This window comes from Gorilla gorilla, chromosome 6 (assembly GCF_029281585.2).
Source record: "Gorilla gorilla gorilla isolate KB3781 chromosome 6, NHGRI_mGorGor1-v2.1_pri, whole genome shotgun sequence".
NCBI classification, from domain to species: Eukaryota; Metazoa; Chordata; class Mammalia; order Primates; family Hominidae; genus Gorilla; species Gorilla gorilla.
Window position 1 is genome coordinate 26,574,022 of NC_073230.2, and position 23,997 is coordinate 26,598,018.

Genomic DNA, 23,997 nt, shown 5'->3' on the forward strand with positions numbered 1-23,997 from the left:
CTGTAAATTATTTGATTTATGTTCTTTGCAGAGAATAAATTAAATTAGTTGACCCTGAACTGGAAGAGGAGAAGAACCTTTCACTTGTGTAGTTTCAAAAGCCAAAGATTTGTGTAATAAAATAGTAGGGAGAAAATACCAAGGGAGTTCCCAATCAGTGGCTGTAGTAATTAGAATAGGAAAGGAGTTTTTTTTTGACTGAGGAAAACATCAATTCTATCCTCTTCTGATTTCTCAGGATGGTACAAACATTTAAGGAGTGGTGCATTCTGGTCATAATATGTCAATATCACTCCATCAGCAGTCTCAGAACTCATGAGTATTCACTTGACCACACCATTCTTGTGCGGCAGGAATAGTGCTGACCTGGAAACTGGTCAGTGTCTATGGCATGTATGGGCTTTTCTTTGGGGGAAAAGAGAAACAAGTTAGGAGGCCATCGCAATAATCTAGATAACAGGTGATTGTGACCTGAACTTGAGTGGTAGTAGTGGAACTGGAATTGGAAAGAAATGATAAGATTGCAGATATATTTTGAAAGTAGCCAACAGGATTCGTTAAAGGTAAGACATGAGGTGTGAGAGAGAGGAATGAAGGGTGACACTAAGTCTTTTGATCTATGCAAAATAAAGGGTATGTTGGCAACCACTGAGATGGAGAAGGTTGTGAATGCAACACATTTCAAGGGAGATACAGAGTTCAGTTTTAGATATGTAAACTTTGAGTTGTCACCTAGAAATTCAAGTAGAATTGTTGGGCAGGCAGTTGGATATGTGCATCTCAAGTTTGTGAGAGAACTCTGGGTTGGGAGCTCCAGGATAGAATTTGGAATTAATCAGTATGGATAGCATTTGAAGCTATGTAATTGGAGATCACTATGGGAGTGAGTCTGTGTGAGGAAGAGATGAGGACTGAAACTGAAAAAGATGGTGAATACTGCTATGAAGAAAAAAAAATAAAACAAGGAAGGGACATAGGGATTAATGGAGAAAGTATAATTTTAACAACAGTAATATTTGTGAAATCAGAGATAATTACTTTTCTTAAGAAAAGACTAAGACAAATTGAGAAGAAGCAATAATGCAAGACATAATAGAAAAAATTCCTCAGAGTAGGAAAAAAACCGCAGAGTTTATAAAGTAGTATAGCACATTGTATTCTGAGCAAAGTTAATGAAAGTAGACTCATATCTATAAATATTCTCAGAAAAATGTTGACCATTAAAGACAAAGAAGCCATCCTATAAGCATGCAGAGAAAAATTTATCTATAAAGGAATAAAAACAGGCTTTTTAGGTTTTCTCCATAAAGAAAAATTGTCAAAAGGATGTTATCCAGGCAGTTCATATACCCAGCTAAGATTGCGTTTTACTATATGAAGTGTGAAAGGACTATGGAAATACCATTTTCTTCCCTTACAAAAACAAAGTCAAGTATTTTTTTACTTATTGAGAATCTCACTTCCAAGAACCGTGGTGAGCAATGGTACAAATAAACATAGAGATTTAAATCTAATCAATTGTTACAAAACAAAGACAACAAGAGTAAGTACAAAAAGAAACAACACATTCTTAAACAAGAAGCACATGTTATAAAAGTATTCATGTATTTGTAAATATAAACTTAATTCCAGAAACAGACTTGAGATAGATGACATGAATTTTAAAAAAATCAGCAAGAAGACACATTAAAGACAAGTGAGATAATTTAATCAAGAGAGAAGAATATGAAGAATATAAAACTTAGCTGAATTAGCCTCAGAATGTATATTTAATGTCATGTATTTTGTAGTGGTGGGTCAGAAAACTAGCTCTAAGAAAGCCTAGTAAATAATGTGAACAGGTTTTACAAACAATTGTCAAGATTCATAGGGCCTCTAAGGAAATATGTGTACACACACACATGGACTGTCCAGAAGAATCCCAACTATTCCTGGTATTGTGACCTGAAAAAAAGTTTTTTCACTTAAGTTCATGGAGAAATAAACACTGAATATCATCAAGGACAGTATCCTTGACTCCTTGACAACATATGCATATTAAATATCCACTAAGTTTCATAATACTTTTTTTTTTGCTGAGGCAGGGTCTTGCCATGTTGCCCAGGCTAGTCTTGAACTGGACTCTCAAGCATTTCACTCACCTTAGCCTCCCAAAATGCTGGGATTACAAGTGTGAACGACTATATCTGGCCAGAATTGTTTTTTTTTAATAATGTCACTTAATATAGGTTTATGATATAGTGGCAAAAATGATTTACTCCAAGTAATTTTTACCAAAGGCTAATTCTTTCTGATTGTGTGGTTTAATCTTGCTATAAATTTTTGAGTGTCTAGAGTTACATATATTCTTCTAGTCATCATTTGTAAATATTGTCTTTCTTAGCTGATACATTGAAATTGTTGAGAAGTCATTTGAGATTGTGCTTCCTGAAATTTGATAATAAAATGCTATAATCTAGGTTACCAGTGAGGTGATATTCTTTTGAAAGAATCACTGAGCTCAACAAAATCTTAAATGGAAGGCATGTTTAACTGGAATGCTTTCTTGCCACTCATTGGAGGTAAGGACATAATAATTAACCATTCAATCATCATCATCATCTATAATTCAATACTATTATATTTGAACTAATAGTACAATTCAATAGTATAGAACTAATGGTATAATTCAATACTATTAGTTCAAATAGTTCAAATAGTTGAACTATTAATTCAAATCTAATAGTATCGAATTGAATTGTCAAAGAGAGAAAGTCACATCAGACATGATATAAAAGTAGGCAACATTTCTTATAATTTTAAAATTTGAATTTAGGTAAGATATATTTTACTATATCTTTGGAAAACATTATTGCATTTAAATTTATACTGTTCATACTGTCATGGAATAAACGTAACTTTGAATTGTATTTCATAATGTATACAATTGCGTTCTATTCCATCACATGTCATGTTCTCTTTCATTTTATGTAGTTAGATTGCTTTTCTGGTCTGAAACATCAGAATAGTACCTTGTGAGATGAAGTGAGGGGGTGAGGAACAGCTTATGTTTATAAGCTGGAGTGGGAAAAAGACATTGTTTATAGCATCCCCTCTCTCATGTCAGCCTAATATGCTCATAAGAATTTCAGCTTGGTCTTTGCCTATTTGTATTCTAGCCATAGGCTTAAAAATCCTGTGTGTATTTTGGAACCATTCTGTTCCTTGGTGCTTCACAGTATTAAATGAGACCTTATTATGTGTCAGGCACTACCTCAAGGCACCTGGGATGAAGAGATACATTAGGTAGGATATGGTACTATAACAAAGAGATCCCAAAGTATAGTGGCTTAAACAAGGCGATTATTTATTTTAAAATTTGGATAGGTGCTACAGGCTTGGTGTAGCAGTGGCTCAGCCATGTTGGAGATTTAACTTCTTGCTCTGCCATTCTCAGAATGTGGCTTCAATTTCATGGACCAAGAGACCACTCCAGGTCTCATGTCAATTTTGCATTCTAGCCAATGGGAAAGGAGCAAAACAAGGGGAAGACATGTCCCCTTGCTTTTTTAAGGGGAACTATCTAAAAATTACATATGTGACTTCTGCTTATTTCCTATTGCTAGATCTTAGTCACATGGCCGTAGCTAACTGCAAGTGAGGCTGTGAAATGTACCCGTGGCTGGATGGCCATGTTTAGCATAACCTCTGCAGGTTCTATTGCTGACAAAGAAGGGGAGAATAAATATTGTGAGATAATTAAAACAGGCCCTTTCTCATGTGGAGAAGGAAGTAGGCATGATCCTTGGCTTAAATTTGGCTCAAAAGTTAGAATTTACTCTTTTAATTCTATTCATATTCTTCATGCTAGTTATTCACCATTTTACTTAGCCTGCCAATGCTGCTCTCCCCTGCAATCTCAATTTATGGGCATTTAAATATGAAATAGTATAGAATTTACAATATGTTGACTATATTTCTTCTATCCCATCCTAGTGGCTCATGTTACTAATTCCCCCACATACCTCAACCGATATCTACTCAAGTTGGCCAAGTGCATGTCCCTCATTCTACTGTGAACTCCTAACCAAACTAGAAAACTGTGGTGAGCAGAGCCAAGTTCATAGTAAGCATCCAATAAATATTTGATAGATTTTTATTAAATTGGTAATGAAAGTTAGCACAAGAATTGGATGCTGAACAGAGCAAGAAAACTCAATCTGATCCTGTCCAATTTAAATGTAAACTGAGCCTACATTATTTCTGCTTTTCACTCTCTCCTCACTATGACATTTATATGCTTGTTTAGTTTAGGGCTACACATAAGAATGACCATGAACATTTGACTTGGGAAAGGGGAATCAGGAAATTGTTCACCTTCTTGATCATTTTGTCAACCCCTCTTTCCCAAAGGAGACATTTACGTAGCCCAACGACTTTCTTAAGCTGAAATAAAACATATCTTCATGTGTTCTTTCTATATAATTTCTGTAGAAAACATATAATTTGCATTCATTTTTATAGAAGAAAAGAATCTTGAAAAGAAACTTTTAATTTTATATGGCGGCACAGGAAACGTAGTCAATAAAATGAAAAAAGACTGAAGACAAGGGGGAGGGGGGAGAGACAGAGAGAGAGGAAGAGAGCTATGATTTTAGAAAAGTTATTGTTATTCATAGCTACTTATCTTGTGCCATGAATGATAAATGAACAACTAGTAGAATGGTAATACAGTATAATACATTGAAAGCCAATTACTAATGATATAGGAGCATTAAAAAACAACTACAGCTAAATTGTAGCAAATCAGTCAGAGTATTAAAAATATTAGATTTATGAAAGAATGAAGTACTCTTAAAGAACATCTGCAAAATCATAGATGTAATAATGGCATTATACTTCAAGCTGATGAAGAAAATGTTATAAATCACATCATCTGACTTGGAAATTCTCCCAATGCTTGGAACTTTATTTCAAGAGAACCTCTATTTCTGAATTAAATGCCATAAATTTGAGAATTGTATTCACTTTTGTCACTTGATCCATTTGGTAATACATTTTGTATGAGCCTTCATAAAGGGTGTCCCCCTGACCTTGGACTGAAAATTACTGTTTGTCTGAGTAGTGTCCTTTCCTCTTAAAAGGTGTTTACTTAGGTGGTGTTCACACTGTCCTCTCGGCCAGGACTCTAGCATCTCTGACCTCAGTGCTGCTCTTGTCATTGATTTGGGCTTCTTGGGTATGACAGTATAACTTAGCAATTTTTTTTTATACTAGCACTGCATATGACATAAAACAGTCTTAGTTTTTCACTCAGAAGTTGTGTTTCTCTTTTGTTGAGATAATGAAACAAACATTTCACACAAATGTTCTTTGTTATAATGCTCAAATTTAACCTTTAGAAATTCATCTCAATTAAATCGTACAAAGGTATTGATATCAAATTTGACTGTAGTGGGCCAGACGTGGCCTAAAACACAGAATGGGTTTATCTAATAGTCATATTTTTTCCTCTCTCTCATATTCATGCTCCAGGCATTAATATGATAATGTTATGTTGTCAGCTAAAGTACCCTATTTATCATATTTATTATTAATAATGAAGTACTCTAATAAAATGTATCACCTAAAGGAAATAACAAGTGTTATATGGTCTTGCAGTGATAATCTTTTTATTATAGCACAGGCAGAGGGACGCTGCATATATATATATATATATTATATATATATAATATATATATATTATATATATATTATAATATATATATTATATATATTATATATATATAATATATATATAATATATATATTATATATATTATATATATACACACACACACGTACACATATGTTTGCTATATATACATATATATATAGCAAACACATATAGACACACATAAACGTAGATGTATTTCTGAAGCATTTAAGAAATAGCCCAACTCGGATTAAAGGAATTATTTCTTTCTCACTCTGTGAACACGAAGCAGTACTAATATATAAAATGAGATTAGGGAAACATCATACAAATTGTATGAAGTAGAAATCATCTCAGTAGCAACAGATATACTATTTGAAAAGTAGTATAAATAGAAAACAGAGGAGCTAACAGCAACTTTGTAAAGGAGTCCTTCTGTTTATGCTTGTAAATTGCTGGCCACTCCAGCAATTCTGGTCCATATTTGCAAGGATTGTAGATTGTATGCAAACCTATGCCTAAATGTTATGGACATGGAGCTTTCATTATACCAACATTTGTCAAATTTACCTCTAGAGAAGGTAACAATTGAGTCAAAATCTGCCTCCACCTTTGTCTCTGCATGAACAAGCTATTTTAACCATTTCGAATTTATTTTTCTCTGTGTAAGGTGGATATATTAATATCCTTTTTAGTAAGTCTTTGTGAGGTTTGAATGGCATAACTTACGTAAACAGCTGGCGCCCAGTAGTTGTCCCATGAATTAATTGCTCTGCCCCCTGGCTTTGAGGTGCCTTTCTCTGCACTGGCTGCAGTGGGAGTGGCAACAGCTCACTGGAACAGTCCGCAGGAGAGAAGGTGCCTTTAAAATCAGACGCAAAAACCAGCCAAACAAATAATACTGGATTTATGGCTCATTATTTTTGAATTTGCCCTTTGTGTTCCTTTACACCAGTAGTGAAGATAATGGAGTCAGAGAACAGTAAGTAAACACTTGTTTTTCGTGACCTTTTTCTTTTTAGAATTCACCCAAGTTTTCATAATCTCTGATTATGTAATTAACTGATTAATTTTTGACAATTAAATGTGAACAAAGAATAATTGTAAATACAATATAATTCACATGAATCAATGGATCGGGTTTTGTTTTGTTAGAATTAGCTCTCTCTCGGGGCTAATATGACCATATTCTAGGTATTAATTTAGCGTAAGTGGGAAACTGTTTTGGTTTCTGAGGAGATTTTTTGTTCTGGTTTACTGGTATATAACTGTTTCCTCACCTCTTCATTTCCTGTAATAGCGCCAAGTACAGTATCTAAATTTTGACTAATATAAATCAAAGCACATGCTTTCCTTTCAGTAAAGTCCTCTATTTCAACACATGTGCAGGATTTTCCTTTTTAATGCATTAGACATCTGTTATTACTAATGGGGATAAAATGTCACATGTTAAAAACAATACAAGTTATTAAAAGCAGTTCGGATTTTAAATATTTTGAAATTATGCTAGAAAAGTTGATTTTTTTTCTTTTGTTCTGTGGCAGAGTTTTCAAAACATGAATATGCAAAATATGTTAAAATGAATATGCATAGGAACATGTGAATATGAATTTGTAAAAGCTCTTGGAGGTCACATTTATCAGGTTCTAATATATTCTTTTAGAGAGTAAATATTAAATTTTACACAATTTATATGCACCTTCACACACACACAGAACACACACACACACACTGGGGCTAAGTAGAAAGAAAAACTGTTTACTAATTGTTTAAAAGTCTGGAATTTCATTAGAAATGTTAAGTGTATTCCTGACTAGTCAATAAATGCCTTAGTGTTAGTATAGATTATTGTTACCTGTTTGTTTTGGGGAAGGTGTTTGTGTGTGTGTAAATTATAGATAAACTGAGCTGTGTTTTAGATGAAATCCCTTAAAGTTTAATCAAATTTTCCATTTAAGTGTCAGTAGAATGAAAGAGCATGTTTGTTAAATGGTTTTCCTTTAAAATTTTAAACTCTGAGTATTTAATGGTAAATTTAATCCTTATCTTTCTAATTAATTTTAACTTCCGTTTTTGGGGAAGGCTGTCAGAATACATGTTTTGTTGAAGACAGATTTATAAATGAAAATCAATGTTTTCCCAAAACCAATGATCTCTTTTATGTAAAACAACATAAAAACTGGGAAACTAGTCTGTTAGAAGTCAGGATACTGAATATTCTTGCAAGAAGAGAGGGGCAATGATTGGAAGGGGGCCTGTAGTGTGCTGGGAAGGTTCTACTCTCAAGTATCCAAAAAAAAAGTTATACAATATAACTGCTAAGCATCTTCAATACCTACTTCAAATGTTTTAGAGTTAAAAAGACAAGAGTTCTCACCTAGATAACTAGATCCTGCTCTTCAACTAAGAGTAGATATCATAAATTGTATTGTTGTATTGCTCTTTTTAGTTTAAAATAACTTTACTATTTTTCTGATTACAAAAGGATGGCCTGATTACAAACCAGGAAAATACAAACAAGCACAAAAAAAGATCAGTCCCCCTCTAGCATATATAAAATGAACATGTATATTTATAGATATAAAAATATGCACATACACAAATATACATGTTCTCATATGAAGCAGAAATAAAATTATGCCTTACACACTGCTTTATAAAATACTTTTCTCTGATCAATTTTTGGAATTATCTTTCTGCACTACAAACTTTTTTGATAACTCATCCTTTTAATGGGTGGAACAATTTTAATTAAGGACTTACTTTTTTAGACGTCTAGGCTATTTTCCATATTTTGATATTATAAACAATACTGAGGTGCATATTTTGTAGTGCCATCTTTGTGCATGGTCTTGATTATTTCCTTAGGCTATATTCCTGCAAGTGAAATTTTTGTAGGCAAGTTGTAAGAATACACAGAAGGTCATAATGTTATGGATATGACTTAGATCTTCCCAATCAGAGCCAAGGTTCAGAGAGCATTCTTGAATCCCTTCTAACTCCTTTCTTGATATGGTAAATTATTTGAACTTCAGATACTCTTGAATCTCCCGAAGAAGAAACAGTCTTAATCCCAAGGAAAATTCTTTTTTTCTCATTGAGTCAATGACCCTCATCTAATCAATGAGTGTTCTGTAGGTTTTCAGAATAGCAATTCCAGACACTTTCTTTTCTACCATTGTCTGGCTGCTGGTCTTAGTAGTTATATTTAGACCTGATATACATATGTGGGGCCAATGTTTGGTGAAGAACTAGCAAAATTCCTGGGCTTGTTTTCAATGCATAGAGAAATACCGATGCTCACTTAAATACCTGTTTTGGTTACAATAGATAGAAATATTCAATAATCCTTATTATTAAGACATAAATTATTCAAGAAAGAGATATCTATTATGAAAAAAGAGTAAAACTGCCTACCAAATCATGGAGGAAAAGGAAGAAAAGTCAATCCTTTTTAAGGTTTGAGCTAGGAATAAAAACAATTTACAGGCCAGGTGCAGTGGCTCACGCCTGTAATCCCAGCACTTTGGGAGGCCGAGGTGGGTGGATCACTTGAGGTTAAGAGTTAGAGAACAGTCTGGCCAACATGGTGAAACTTCCTCTCTACTAAAAGTACAAAATTAGCTTGGCGTAGTGGCAGGTGCCTGTAATCCAAGCTACTTGGGAGGCTGAGGTGGGAGAATCGCTTGAACCCGGGAGGCAGAGGGAGCAGTGAGCTGAGATCTTGCCACTGCACTCCAGCCTGGGCAACAGAGTGAGACTCTGTCTCAAAAAAAAAAAAAATGCAAAAAACAAACAAACAAAAAAGACTTTACATATGCAGAATTCATTCTAAAATACACGCGAAGGTATTCTGATTGAAATACTTTGGTTTTGCATGTAGGTATGTTTCCATGTGTGTTAATCATACAATCAGCAGGGAGCAAGCAGGGGAATTGTGGAATTGAGAAGCAGAAGTTCTGAGGGTGTTCAGTGTAAGGACCCTGAGGTTTGGATTGAAGTATGATGCATATATTCATGTGTGTGTAATTTGGGAAGAAGTTGTTGTGTTTTGTTATGTAATGCTTTGAGTTTGGGCCTTTTTCAGCCTGTTTTATGTTAACTTTAGAAGCAGTTGACTGAATTTGATAAAATGTAGTATATTAATAAAGCGTATGAAGTTTACTTTGTGGTTCTGTCATCTGAAACAAAATGGCATCCAATATATATTTTTTAACTGAACTCATATGCTTTAATTTTAATGGGCTTTGGTGAGATTAGGCAAATAAATAGTGATGAAAGAAATGGCCTGGCTTGTTCAATAAGATCTACAATTAACAAAACCACTACTTGTCAAATGCTTGTTAACTATACTCACCACATTTTTTGGCCAAAAATATGAACCGATGGTCAGAATATTTGAAATTGGGTAAGTTTCCCAAATTGGAAACATTTTAGTACATTTCAGAAAGCTCTTTACCATCAACCCTCAAATGAGCCACTTGAAGTTGAATCAAAGCTTTTAAAAGAAATGGGATATTTAATAATTCTCCTTTTAACTTTCTAGGCAAGGAGGAAAATTTATTATATAACATGCTACATATGTAAAAAGAGCTATGCATTTTTAAATGTTGAGAGATTATGTACAAGTGAAGGCCAATTTTATCTTGCAAAAACTGTTACTTAGATTGCAGGTAAATCTAGGCCAAAGAATACAAAGCTTTTGCCGTGATATTGTATAAAGCCACTAACGTTAAAGTGCAAAAAACAAAAAATCTGTTTGTATAAAGAGGATAGGTTAGGTGACAAATTTTTAAAGACTGTGTAAATGGCACATACAACAGAGGATGTCCAAAGACCACTTCAAGACTCACATTGTCTCTCTGATGCACCAAGAAGAGGCCCTTTCTTTTTTCGTCTCTGATTCCTTTCTATGGGAGGCAGGGAGAAGCGTCTTAACTTTTTTGGGTAGACAGAGGCATATGTCTCAGGGAACCTACAAAAAAGCATGGCACACCCCCTCATTTCCAGTTGAACAGGCTGAGTGGGTTCTAGGTTTTTAGATTTCATATCAGCCTAGATCAGGTAGTTTATTTACTCGAAAGTAAATTCCCAGAGGATTTGCCAAACGTGTGGTAACTTTTTCATATAAAAAGCTTTATATGCAAATTTGAGTTTTTTTTCGTTGTTGTTGTTTTTGATGGAGTCTTGTTCTGTTGCCCAGGTTGGAGTGGAATGGCGCCATCTTGGCTCACTGCAACCTCTGCCTTACCGGTTCAAGTGATTCTCCTGCCTCAGCCTCCCGAGTAGTTGGGACTACAGGCTTACTCCACTGGGCCTGGCTGTAGTGGAGTGTAGTGTATTTTTAGTAGAGATGGTGTTTCATCATGTTGGCCAGGATGGTCTTGAACCCCAGATGTCAGGTGATCTACCTCCTTTGCCTCCCAAAGTGCTGGGATTACAGGCATGAGCCACCATGCCCGGCCGATATTTCAGGAGGGTAGAGTTTACAGTGACCTTCCTGGCAGACCGAAGATTGTGATTATATATGCTATGGACCAGAAGCCTTACCTTTAAATTTATATGTTTAAAAACATAAAAGAGTTCAAGGCAGCAACTTAGATTGGGCACAAAATGTCTTACTACTTAAAAAACTTTGATTATACTTAGGAGAAACAGGACAGGTATTTCACATTCCTATTCTATGTGTTATCATGAGCCTTTCTAAAAGGCTGAATTATCATTTTGTCCTACACACACATTCAACATTCAAATAACGTAAACAACAATAGCGGCATTGGCTAAATTTTTATATTGTGTGAGGCACTGTATTTATATGATCTCTTCTGAGTCTTATATGAGCACTTATATGATCTCTTCTGAGTCTTTAAATAGTTTTGTGTTTATGATTTCCACTTTACAAATCAGGATGAGTAGGTTTAAGTTTTAAGTTAGTAATCTAATTTAGCAAGCAACAGAATTAGGATGTGCAAATACTACAAATCCATATTTAGAATGTAGCTGACCAAGAATATCAGCACAGACCAAGGAACCCAGAGTCAAGCACTCAGTGCTCGTCTATATTCTTTTGGGTCAGAGTGAAAAAACAAGTCTCGATTTCTCTTCCAGAAACCACATAATGCTAGGCACAAAATGTTGGTTTCACTTTCATGAAACATGTGAAGAAAAATTACAGTAGAACAAGACATAAGTTAAGTATCTGTGAATGGCTCATTAAAGCTAATGATAATTTATATTTCTATGGTGTTTTATAGGTTCAAAGAATTGTCATAGTAATTATCTGATTATTTTAATTTTTAAATTTTATTTTGAAGTAATTATAGATTCACAAGACTATGCAAAGATGATGGGCAATTTTCATTTTTTACAATATTTCTACTTAAATATAATGATCATATAATCATCACCAATTAATCTTAATCCCTCAGAGTTTGGTCTCTGAAATCCTTGTCTGGGTGTAAATCTTAGCTTCAGTATTTGTTAGCTGATTGAGCTTGGAAAAATTATTTAACTTCCATATTCTTTAGTGTCCTCATCACTATGGAAATAACAATAGTGTGTATATCCTAAAATTTTTATGAGAACTTTACAAGTTTAACACAGTGTTTAGTACATATAAAGAACTCAACACAGTGTTTAGAACATATGCTGTCATAAGCTTTCAATACAGTTGTTATATTATTACAGATATTACTACTTCTTATTATGGATAATATTACTTCATTCAGATCCAGTAATCCAATTATTTTGTTGTTCTCTTTGAGACCCTTTCTGGTTTCTCCAGTATTTCACTGAACTCTGGTATTCAATATAGCCAATCAGTTCAAGATCTAGGCAGTACCAAATATAGATTTGTATTACTATCTTTTGAAGAAATTACAAAATTATCTGTGGTAAAGTAATAGTGCTATCATTCATTCGTTCACTCATTCAAACACGTTCAGATGATGTTTTTTCTTCTATTGTTCACCAACTGTTTGATCTGTTTCCAAATTCTCATAGACATTTTTCTTCTCTTTTGAAGACTGGAAATCATAAAAAAAAGTTCCATAACAGCTGCTTTGAGGTCATCTACATTTGTTGGCTGCAGGTGGAAATCTCCTTCACACAGCCTGAAATAGAAGGTTGTAAAATTTGGCCTTTGAGGGAGCCAGAACAAACCAGCCTTTTGTATAATTTATCATCCACAGAACATGTTAAGGTGCTTTTGATCTTTGAAGGCAATATCTTTCAAAGTGCTGTGGTGCTTATGTGTGACCATTGGTCCTTTTTGGGAGTCCCAATATCTTGCTGATTTCAATAGTGAGTGAAGGAATTTTTAAGATGCTACACTGATGACTCAGTTTAATAGAGAAACTCTAGAACTTGCTGAAATCCAATTGTGAAGATCAAGTGAGATAAAGTATGTGAATGGTGCCTTGAAACCAATAAAGCACTAAGTAAACTTAAGCAGTTTATTGTAATCATTTCCATCATGTCGTATTTGTCAAATTCTTGATTTCACAGCATATCGAATGTTCCATGCCTTCTGCCAGATTAAGGGTGGGATTCTACCACATATTTGCCATGAAGAGTGTTTGAAAATACATTCATATTTTTCTTTGCATTTCCTCATACTCCTTTAAGAAATGTGGTATAGACACAGAACTGACAATTTGGTGTCACAGAAAATGTTGTGAAAATTTATAGGCTTTGGTTTATAGAGACTTGAGGAAGTTTTTCCACCTTTCTGGTATTTTATTCCTGTCAGTTTGCATTGCTTCTTTTCTTTCCTTCTCCTCCTCCACCAGGTTTGGTTTTAAGCTTTGGATTCAAAGAAACCCCAAAGTCAAAACAAAATGGTCAGAACTGCTGACTCTTGTTTTGTAATCTTTTTTTAGTCCAGTATTCACAGGAAGAGAGGGTGCTGACCAGAAATTGGGCCTAACTTCACCCAAAATGTTGGCAAAGTTCAGGAACCTTTGAGTGAACTTGTGCCAAGTTAATGATATATAGCAAACTTCACCAGTTTTCCAAAAACATTTAAAATATAATTTCATGAAATAATATCATCCTATAAAAAGTCAAGTTCATACTTAACATTCAATACTAATCTGCTAGCTCTTTTTGATAAAAATAAAATAATAGTCTAATTTTTATTTTGTATTAAATAGATTCTCTTGTTTTTTTAAAGTATCAGGTATATTTTGGAAATGCACATGTAAAATGTGCTTGTGGCTTTGTTACTTTAGAAGTTTCCTTTGAAGATCTGTAATTAAGAAAAAAATGTATCCTAAAATCATGCTTATCAAGTTTCGTCTCAGGATTTTTACAGCTATGTTATCAATCTCCCAAAAGATTATTTTATAATGGAAATGCTGACAAATATCATAATAAACACTAATCCAAGGGTCTTAATTGTATCATATGTCTGCATGTAGGAATTATGCATACTAGCAGAATATTTGGTTCAGTTTCCAGCACTTAATTTTGCCAAAATCTGCTTTAACATTGGGCAACTAACTGTAAAAGATGATCAGCCTAAATGACTCCCTGTTGATGGTAAGGGCTTCTGATTATTTTTAGATTCCTCAGAAAGCCTAATTACGTCTTTCAAATATGATTTCATTTAGATCTTTTTATGGCTTACATGTCTGAATACTAATAGTAATCTGATAGCTATGGGGAACTTAGTTTGAGACCAAAAGGCAGTGTTCCATCAGTAGAGAGTATATAAATAAATCGCCTCCAAGCAACATCTCAGATGGTATTTAGATTCTAAATGTTCAAATGACTTTAAGATTTCAAAAACAAATTATTTTAATTTTCCAGAAGTAACTGACACCATTAGGTCTTAAAAAAAACCTGGCTGAAGTTACTGAAAAGGCAATATCTACTCATATTTCTATCAATGTTAGTTTAGGAGATAATAAACAGTAAAACTATTTTAATGTAGTGGGTGTTACATTCAAAAACCCTTGTATTAAAAATTAGCTGGGCGTGGTGGCGCGTGCCTGTAATCCCAGCTACTTGGGAGTCTGAGGCAGGAGAATCGCTTGAACCAGTGAGTTGGAGGTTGCAGTGAGCTGAGATCGCACCACTGCACTCCAGCCTGGCGACAGAGCGAGACTCCATCTCAAACAAACAAACAAACAAAAGCTTGTGTTAAAGGTGCACTGATTTTATGCATCTAACATGAGGAAAACTAAAATTAAAATAATGCTTAGAAAAGTTGAGTGTCAAAATAAGGAGGTAGACTCGATTTAAGTTCAGGACGTGGATCATTTTGTCTTACCTCTATTGGCATTTGATGAAAGGAATGTCAATCCCTTTCTATGTGACTCTGATCCTTACCTGGGTTCAAATTACTCTGAGTAAAATTATTATGAAAATATCTTAAAAGACTACATTTGAGGCAGTTCCTAAACATGTAAACTTACAAATAGCAAAGCATTTATAAACGATTAAAGTTTTTTTTAAGAAGAGTGGATAATTCCTCTATTGATAATAAGAAAATAACTTTTAATTTAGAAGTTTTTTAGGTATCATTTACTATGATGAAGAGGTATTCACCGGAGGAATATTATTTGCTTTCTAGGAACAAAATGTATTAGAATATGATGGAGAAGACTAAGGAAAATGGGTGGCTGTGTTGACTCCTCACGACTTAGGAATGTTGATGGTCCCTGGTCTACATTATTTTGCTTTATTTCTGGTTTTTAAAACTGGTTCTTTCAACAAAATATTAAGAATTCCTAGATTGGAATTACTTTTTTTTCTTTTTATTTATTCAACACTTTCAGATGATTTTTTAAAAAAGAATGACGTTTAATTTCCAGGAGAAATTGAATTGGTGGAAGAATAAGAAAAAACAACACTCTACGGGGCTTTGTTGTTGTTTGGTGTTAGCTGTTTATGTATTTTTTTTTTTGTTTACCTGTTTATCCTGATGTTCTTATGGTGCAGTTGAAAAAATTCTTGGTGGAAAGACACAGTAAAAGTAAAAAAACATCTTGGGAGTGGGGGCTCGTTTCAGAACTAATCCAGGTCCTATGAAAAGGAAAACTAAGAAAAGTTTTAAATATTCGAAGTACTAATGAAGGGGCTGGGAAAAAGGCAAATCCCTGCAATGCTAGAGGGTGGGAGAGTGAACAGGCAGAACCCACCAAGAAGGGAATCTGGCCATTTATATCCACAAACTTGAATCCAGAAATTTCACTTCTAGGTATCAAATGTTAGGAAATAACAATAGACAGAGAAGGCATTTACAAGAATGCTCTTAGCAGCATCATTTATTTTTTAAAAAGGAAATAGCTATCTATATGTAAAGGGCTGGTGGTGTGATACATGGATATGACAATAAGATATGGTAATAAAAATCACATTTGAATAATATTTAAAGTTAAGGGAAAACATTGCACCTTCTATAATGCCAAGTGGAAAAATATCAGTATCCCAAAGTATCTCGAATTAGTTAAATATATTGAATTTATAACTGCACAGGGAAAAAAAGACTGGAAAGAAATAGATGAAAATGCTAACAGTATGGTAACGTGGAGTGATTGGAATTTTCTCTTTTTTGAAATTTTGTTTTCCAAAATTTCTAGGATGAGTATATGTTACCTATTAATGAAATGAATTCTATTTCCGAAAGCATGATTAAGAGAATTGTGTGTTCGCACAGGCTCCCGCCTATTCCTGTGTGCAATGAGGGGCGAAATAAAGTGTTGGAATAATCACTGGGGATTATCCTTTAGGATTACTGAATTTATGTTTAGGTGGGCATTATTCAATCGGGTTCCTCTCCTCAGTTACCCACTCCTTTCTGAAAGACCTCAGTTCTGGTACTAGCACGTCACCTAGAAGGAAGAATCCTGGAATGGCACGGGTCCAAACTAGAGGCGGCCTCTCAGCATGGACCCGCTTCAACCTCATCTGCATGGCAGGCGTTTTGCAAGGCGTCAGAAGGCATCTCCTCTTTGGACTTTTTGTCTCCCCTGGTAGTCTCTACAAGCCATTAGAATGAAAGCTATCTTTCCTACCTACCGCTAAAAATGTAAAAGTGAGCGCGCTCAGGCGGCCCTGCTCGTAGAAAGATCCAGGCCCCTTCATACCCCAACCCCTGGCCGGGGGACAGTTGGTAGCGGTGGCTGGTGGCGAAGCTGCAGGGCGCCCAAGGCCCCCTGCGGCCCAGGAGTGACCCGAGTGCACTCGCCCCTTACTCCCGCCTGGGGCCTGAAGGCACTGGAACACGGAAGCTGATGCTGCACTTTAGATGCAAAGCGTAGATTTGCGCTCTAGCTAAGGCACTGAATGAACACCACTGTGGCCCTGGGACGAGGAGCTATGGTCCGTCTGGGATCAACTAGGGGGCGAAGGGGAGGGAGAAAGGAAGAGAGAGGGCTTGCGCGCGGGAGGGAGGAAGGGACGGGAGGGAGAGGGAATGGAAGACAGGAAGGGTGTCCCTTCTCAGAGGTAGCACTTTGTCAGCAGTTCCTCTCGACTGCTCTGCCTTCCATTTTTCCTTTCCTCAGTTCCTGGACAAGCCTCGGAGGACCAGGCAGAACCCTCTGGCTATCAGAAAAGCTCGCACCCCCGCACCCTTGCGGCGTCTGCTTCAGACCCTCCACGCAGGCGCCCGCTGGAGCGCCTGCTGGGGATGGCGTACCACCGACCCTTGAGGCTTTTTAAAAACGTAAGAATTTCTACTTTATTATCTCTATGAAAAAAAAAATGTAAAGAGGAGAGGTTAGATTTTATAGAAGCTCCAAAGTCTGCCATTTGCGAGGAGGGTTCACTTCCCACCCACCCAGCCCACGGAAGCTCTTAGGAGCAGCCTGAACGGCCCCGACTCAGCCTCACGCTCTCTGACTTCCCCGCTTGGCCCTGACCCCGACTTCACTTAGGGCGGTCGCGTAGATATGAACTCTACAGCAGCCACTCTGCTCAGCGGATGTGGGGATCTTACAATCTCGACCCCGACCTCCAGAAGACCAGACGTTCTGTCTTGGGGCCTCCCTCCCGGCCCTTTAGCCTCACCCAGTGCCCGGTCCTGACACACCCCAGCACTACCAGACGAGGAAGGGCAGACTCTCCACACCAGGCTCAGCCGCTTTCCTTCTTCTCACAGCTCTCCAAGAGCTCGGTCATGAAGGAGATGTAGACGATGGCCAGGCGGAGGGTCTCGATCCGGGACAGCCTTTTCTCGTAAGCAAACGTGGGCACCTTCCTCCGCAGCTGGTCAAAGGCCTCGTTGAGGTTGAACATCCGCTTCCTTTCGCGGATGTTGGCGGCCTGGCGCTGGGCGTAGGTGATCACCCTTTTCCTCTTGGGGCGGCCTAATAGGCAGACACCTCTTCCGCGCTCCTCTTCCTCCTCCTCTTCTCCGTCCCCCTGGTCCACTTCGCACTCCTCTTCTTCTGGGTCCCCCTCTTCAAAGCGCGCCATCCTCCTGGGTCTTCCCTCTCGGAGCGCAAGGGCTGGGTCCCCCAAGGAGACCCCGGGTGCGAAGTCACAGAGGAGAGGGCGTCTCGGGGAGGCCAGGGACAGGTCTGCGACGAAGTCCAGCACCGTAGTGTCCACGCAGCTCTCCGGATAGGCCGCCATCGCTTCGGCTTGGCCCTGCCTCTCATCGGTTTTCCGCAGGGAGGGGCGAGGCTGCTGGTGGGGATTCTTAACAGCCTTGAATCTGATGGGGCACCATCACCGAAAGGCCAGGGAACATTAAATATTTATAACCAAGCTGATAACAGGATTAGTCGCACCGATAAGGAATGCTCTGACAACGTCCCTTCTCTCGAAGCTTATGGAAGATGACAAGCTTGAGCACGCATGGAAGACTCAAAGGGACAGGCCTCCAGTTCTGAGATCCTTTTCTCTGCGCCACCCGGGACAGTTCCTTGTTGGCAACAACCCCCAGCTCTTACCTGCTGTGCTTTTTGTGTCTGTCTTCACCCCTGCAGCCAACTAATGTTCTCCAGGCTCCTTATCTCGTGTAGTTCTTTAATTTCGTGTTGGATTTTCAAAGCGAGGATGTTTTCCACCGCGATGGCTTCTCCTTGACTTCGGGGTAGGAGTCTTGAATCTTGCCACCATCTGCCAATGGATGTGGAGCAAGTGCATGTGCTTTTAATGATGTCCTGAAGAGGGGCCCTGCCTGCCTGGCATCAAGGGGAGCTGTTTGTCTGGTATCCCAGTGCAGCGGCTGCTGAAAGGCAAGACCTTCAATTAGCTTAAGTAAGCATGGCAGGGGGACCGAGAGTGCATTCCCCAGAGTCGCTGTTGGAACCGGCTTTCTTTTCTTCCCAGGACATCGCAAACAGCTCTCCTGCCACGTTACAAACCCTGACTTCTAAAGTCTGTTTGGATGCAATCAGCCTAACAATTGAGATACTTGACTTTCCTTTCCCTACCTTTACCTCCTACTCATATGAAATAGAGGATTTTATTCCAAGAGGAAAAGTTATGATGGCAATAAAATGAGAAATTTAAGCTCAGGATATTTTCTATGCTCGGGCTTTGCTGTATACTTTTCAGTGTGGGGGACAAAGCAAACTCTCCTCACAAACAAAACCACTTCAAGCTCTTTTCAGAAATGCGATTTGCCCTTGATAAGCCAAAGAGTCAATCAGCTCACCCTCTGCTGAGGAGTCTTCGGACTTTTAAATTGCGGATCGAGTATTTGTTCCTGAACAAATTAAAAAACCTAACACTTCCATCTGGCGTATTTTCCTCATTGATTTGTATTGTTCTACAGTAAGATTTAAGCACAGAAACAATGATTTATTGAAGTATATTTAAGGGAGCTTTTTGGCTATCGTTAGATCGTTATTTTTGAGATAAGAAAGAGATTTTAAATTTGGCATAAGAAAAATAAGAGTTTACTCATTTTATATTATCTCGAGTATCCCAAATATTTTAACAAAAGGGTTCTTTTTCTTTGTTTGCCAATAACTATATTTACTTAATTATTCAGTACTGTGTAAAGATTTATTTAAAAGACCCATTGTGTCAAAGTGACAGATTAGAAGATAATTTTAAAGGTAGATTAGAAGAAGTAGCCTAAAAAGATGAGTGTAGAAACACCCCGGTTCAAAAGAGAACTGCCCAGGACATCAGTCCCTATTAAGGGGGTAAGTTGTGGTTATGATGGTTCACTCAGTACATTGGACAGCTCCCAGAAACCAGAAACCGCCTAATTCTAACAGGTAATCTCAATTCATTTTCTTCTTCCTAGCCTCTATCTGTGTAATCAAAACAGTATAACCTTTCATTCTTCTTCTTCTTTTAACCCATTTGTGTCTGCTGTCTCTCGATCTTTTAATAGATTTTATCTTCTTTTGCTTGTGTTTACTCTTCATTCTCCAGTTTGAATTGTGATAACTCAGGCAGAGAATAATTGAAATTTGTGATCCTGGAAGATGTTAAAGAGAATGAGATCTTTGGTTGTTACTTAGTTGATTTTTGCTAAGCATCTTTCAAAGGGAAGCCTGAAAAATAAATAATAGGATTGTCAACAGTGGCTATGAAGCTAGTAAATGGGAGAACTGATTTTTGTTTCAAAAAAGTAGTAACATGCTTTCTAACCCTTGTTTAAATTAATATGTTATTAAATATTTGGGCAAATTTCTTGTTGACTTTTAAATTATGTTAAATGCTTCTCAGTGACTTATTTTTTATTCATTTACAACCTATTTGCAAGTGGATTAAACACCTCAGTCAATTGAGAATCTAGTTTTGCAATATAATACACTGGAAAACAATGAAGGAAAACATGGTTGATATTTAAATTTAAAATTTCATAAAATGGGGGTCAGAAGCCTTCATGAGACTAAAGAGATAGTTTCATTGGACTGAACTCCTTTATGATTTTAGCCAAGGGAATATATCTTTCTTGCTTGCCTGCCTTCCTTCCTTCCTTCCTTCCTTCCTTCTTTCCTTCCTTGCTCTCTCCCTCCCTCCCCTTACTCCTTTTTCTTTCTTTTTCTTTCTCTTTCTTTCTTCCTTCCTTTCTTCCTTCCTTCCTTCCTTCCTTCCTTCCTTCCTTCCTTCCTTCCTTCCTTTCTTTCTTTCTTTCTTTCTTTCTTTCTTTCTTTCTTCTTTCTCTCTCTCTCTTTCTTTCTTTCTTTCTTTTTTTCCTCCTTCTCTCTTTCAACAGAGCCTCACTCAGTCATCGAGGCTGGAGCGCAGTGCTACAATCATAGCTTACTGTGCCTCAAACTCCTGGGCCCAAGCAACTCTCCTGCCTCAGCCTGCCGAGTACCTAGGACTGCAGGCACTGGCCACCTCATCAGGCTAAAGGTTTTGTTTTTTAGAGAGGAGGTCTAACTATTTTGCTCAGGCCTCAACCAATCCTCTCACCTTGACCTCCCAAATTGCTGAGATTACTGGCCTGAGCCACTGCACCTGGCAGAGAATGGAGATTTCAATAATCATATCACAAAAGGAACTGTAGCAAAAGTAATGGAACCAGTGCCTAGAACTGGGTTGAAATACTTGTATTAAAGTATTAGGAATTTTTTAAATGTCCTAATAGGTACACCTACAGCAATTATTTTAAAATATTTTCTTTTTTATTTCATCATAAAAATCCCAGGATAAACACTTCTGTTTATACCACCTTAATTTCTGTTTATCTTACAAGGTTATAATCATGCTAATATAATTAAAGCAAAAAATGTTAAAATGTAAGTTATGAGTGTTTTTCATTTATAATTATAATTAGTTATATAAATTAACAATTATAGTTATTTCATTTATAATTATAATTAATTATAGGAATAACTGAAATTCTTTTTCTCTGCTTATTGTGAAATGGTCATTTTATTTTTAGAAGACTTTTGCGGGTATTTGGTTCCACAGTAAATATATATGGCAAAAGCAGTAAATTTATAAAGTACCAAGTGATGTTACAGTTCATCCTATTGGAAGGAATCATTATTTTCATTTCTAGATTTGAAAGTTAAGAGATAGATGTTTTTTAAAAACTCAATTGAGGATTAAAAGAAGCTAAGTTCAACCTTGATTCCTCTGTGTTCTAGGCCTATAGTTTATAGTTATTCAGTGACCTATAGGGAGGCATTTATAAAAAGTTTGATAACTCCTCACAAATTTTACTCAAAATATTTCAAGAAATGATTATGAAATGACAATCAGTTTTGCTTATTTGATTATCTAGTTTATTTCTATTGACCATTCCTATTAGACATAAAACATTTTGTTTGTACTATCAAACTGTTCAGAATCAAAGAAAAAAGAAAAAAAAATGACCAAGAATAACTTAAGCAGTAATTCTTGAATGAGCTGAAGCCTGGGTTTAATGGTGCTAAGGGGAGAAAGGTAGATAAATAAAGCATCCAGGGAGTAAAGCAAATATATAAATCCCCCCAATTAAAAAAACCGTACGTTTCCTTCCTCATGTCCCTTCCTCTTTTATTCCAGAAACATTAACTTTTAGGGCAAATGATAAAGATGTGACGAAGGTAGATGTCTGTGATGATTGTAGGAGAAAGGCATAAGAAGTACTCCTTCCGCTGACCTGGAGAAGGGACCAGTGTGTTCTTCCTATTCAATTTCAAATTATGTATGGCTGTGACCACGGCTGGTTTTAGAGATAGAAGAATATATATCCATTTATTTTGTTTTTTTCATTTCATATTTTAGGTAAACTTTTTTGAAGCTCAGTGTATGTACTTTAAAATTCGCAAATTATATACGTGCAGCTTCATGAATTTTCAAAGTGAATGTATCCATGAAACCAGTGCCCAAATCAAGAAATGGAATGCCTTTTTGAAGTTTGAGGTAATGTAAAAACAGTTAAGTTTATAGCTTGAGACTGTTTCACAAAGTGAGCATATGCATAATCTATAAAAATAAATTATATTCTGTATACTATTGTGTCTTTCAGTCAATATTTTATTTATGCAATTTGTGCATATTCTCATTGTTGAATAATATTTCACTGTGTAAATACACCACTATTTATTTGTTCTTTCCTTTTCTTGTTGGTGGACATTTGGATAGTTTCCAATTTTTAGTTACTACAAATAACAGTGTCATAGAGGCTATTGTACATATCTTTTTGTGAGTACATTTATCCTTTCCTGTTTGGGATACACCTGGAATTGGAATAGATTATGCATATGTTCAGTTTTAGTTGTTACTATAAAATTGTTTTCCAAAATGGTTGTAATAATTTACACTGTCACAAATGATATATTGGAGTTCCAAATTCTTCACATCCTCGCCAATACTTGCCATTTTCTATCTTTTTAATTTAAGCTGTCTTAAAGATGTGTATGGGTATCACATTTCAGTTTTAATTTACATTTCCCTGATGATAAGTAAAATTGAGCACCATTTCATGTTAGCCGATTAGTTACTGACTCTTTAATAAAGCACTGCTCCACTGTTTATTGGATTTTTCTAATTTAAAAAATTGATTTGTACGAATATTCTGGGTATAAGTTCCATGTCAGACGTATGTAATGTAAATATCTTCTCCCAACTCTGTGGCTTTCATTTTCACTCTCTTTATGGTATATTTAAAAATTTCAGGCCGGGCGCGGTGGCTCACTCCTGTAAACCTACCACTTTGGGAGGCCGAGGCGGGCGGATCACGAGGTCAGGAGATCGAGACCATCCTGGCTAACACGGTGAAACTCCGTCTCTACTAAAAATACAAAAAAATTAGCCTGGCATGGTAGCGGGCGCCTGTAGTCCCAGCTACTCGGGAGGCTGAGGCAGGAGAATGGCGTGAACCTGGGAGGCGGAGCTTGCAGTGAGCCGGGATCACACCACTGCACTCCAGTCTAGGTGAGAGTGAGACTCCGTCTCAAAAAAAAAAAAAAAAAAAAGAAAAAATTCATTTATATTTTTTCCAATTTTTATGGCGGTAAAATACATATAACATAAAATTTATCACTTTACCTATTTGTAAGTGTACAGTTCGGTGGTATTAAATGCATTCATAATACTGTGCATCACCGTCATCCATCTCAAGAACTCTTTTAATTTTATAAAATGAAAACTCCATATTCATTAAAAAAGTAACTCCTCATTCTCTCCTTTCCTCTGCCCCTGGCAACCACCATTCTACTTTCTGTCTCTTTAAATTTGACTACTCTGGGTAGCTCATACAAGTGGAATTATACAGTATTTGTCTTTTTGTGACTGGCTTATTTCACTTAGCATAATGTCCTAAAGAGCCGTCTATATTTTAACACACATTAGAATTTCCTTTCTTTTTAGGGTTGAATGATATTCCACTGTATGTATATGCCACACTTTGTTTATCCATTCATCTGATGATGGACGCTTGGGTTGCTTCCAGATTTTAGTTATTG

General features: G+C 36.5%; 1 protein-coding gene and 1 long non-coding RNA gene across 2 annotated transcripts; one reads left to right on the forward strand and one right to left on the reverse strand.

Moving 5' to 3' along the window:
- Window positions 1-17,102: 17,102 nt before the first annotated feature.
- Window positions 17,103-23,915, forward strand: LOC134758900 (uncharacterized). The gene is made up of 3 exons (XR_010134614.1): window positions 17,103-17,348; window positions 22,316-22,453; window positions 23,210-23,915. It is a non-coding gene; the product is annotated as an uncharacterized lncRNA (long non-coding RNA).
- FERD3L (Fer3 like bHLH transcription factor) lies at window positions 17,508-19,368 on the reverse strand. Its single transcript, XM_004045142.4, has one exon. The coding sequence runs from the start codon at window positions 18,257-18,259 to the stop codon at window positions 17,759-17,761; it is 501 nt and encodes a 166-aa protein (XP_004045190.2). The 5' UTR covers window positions 18,260-19,368; the 3' UTR covers window positions 17,508-17,758.
- Window positions 23,916-23,997: the final 82 nt, after the last annotated feature.

Coding starts and splice junctions, on each gene's coding strand:
- FERD3L (XM_004045142.4), bottom strand. CDS start 18,259: ATGGCGGCCTATCCGGAGAGCTGCGTGGACACTACGGTGCTGGACTTC.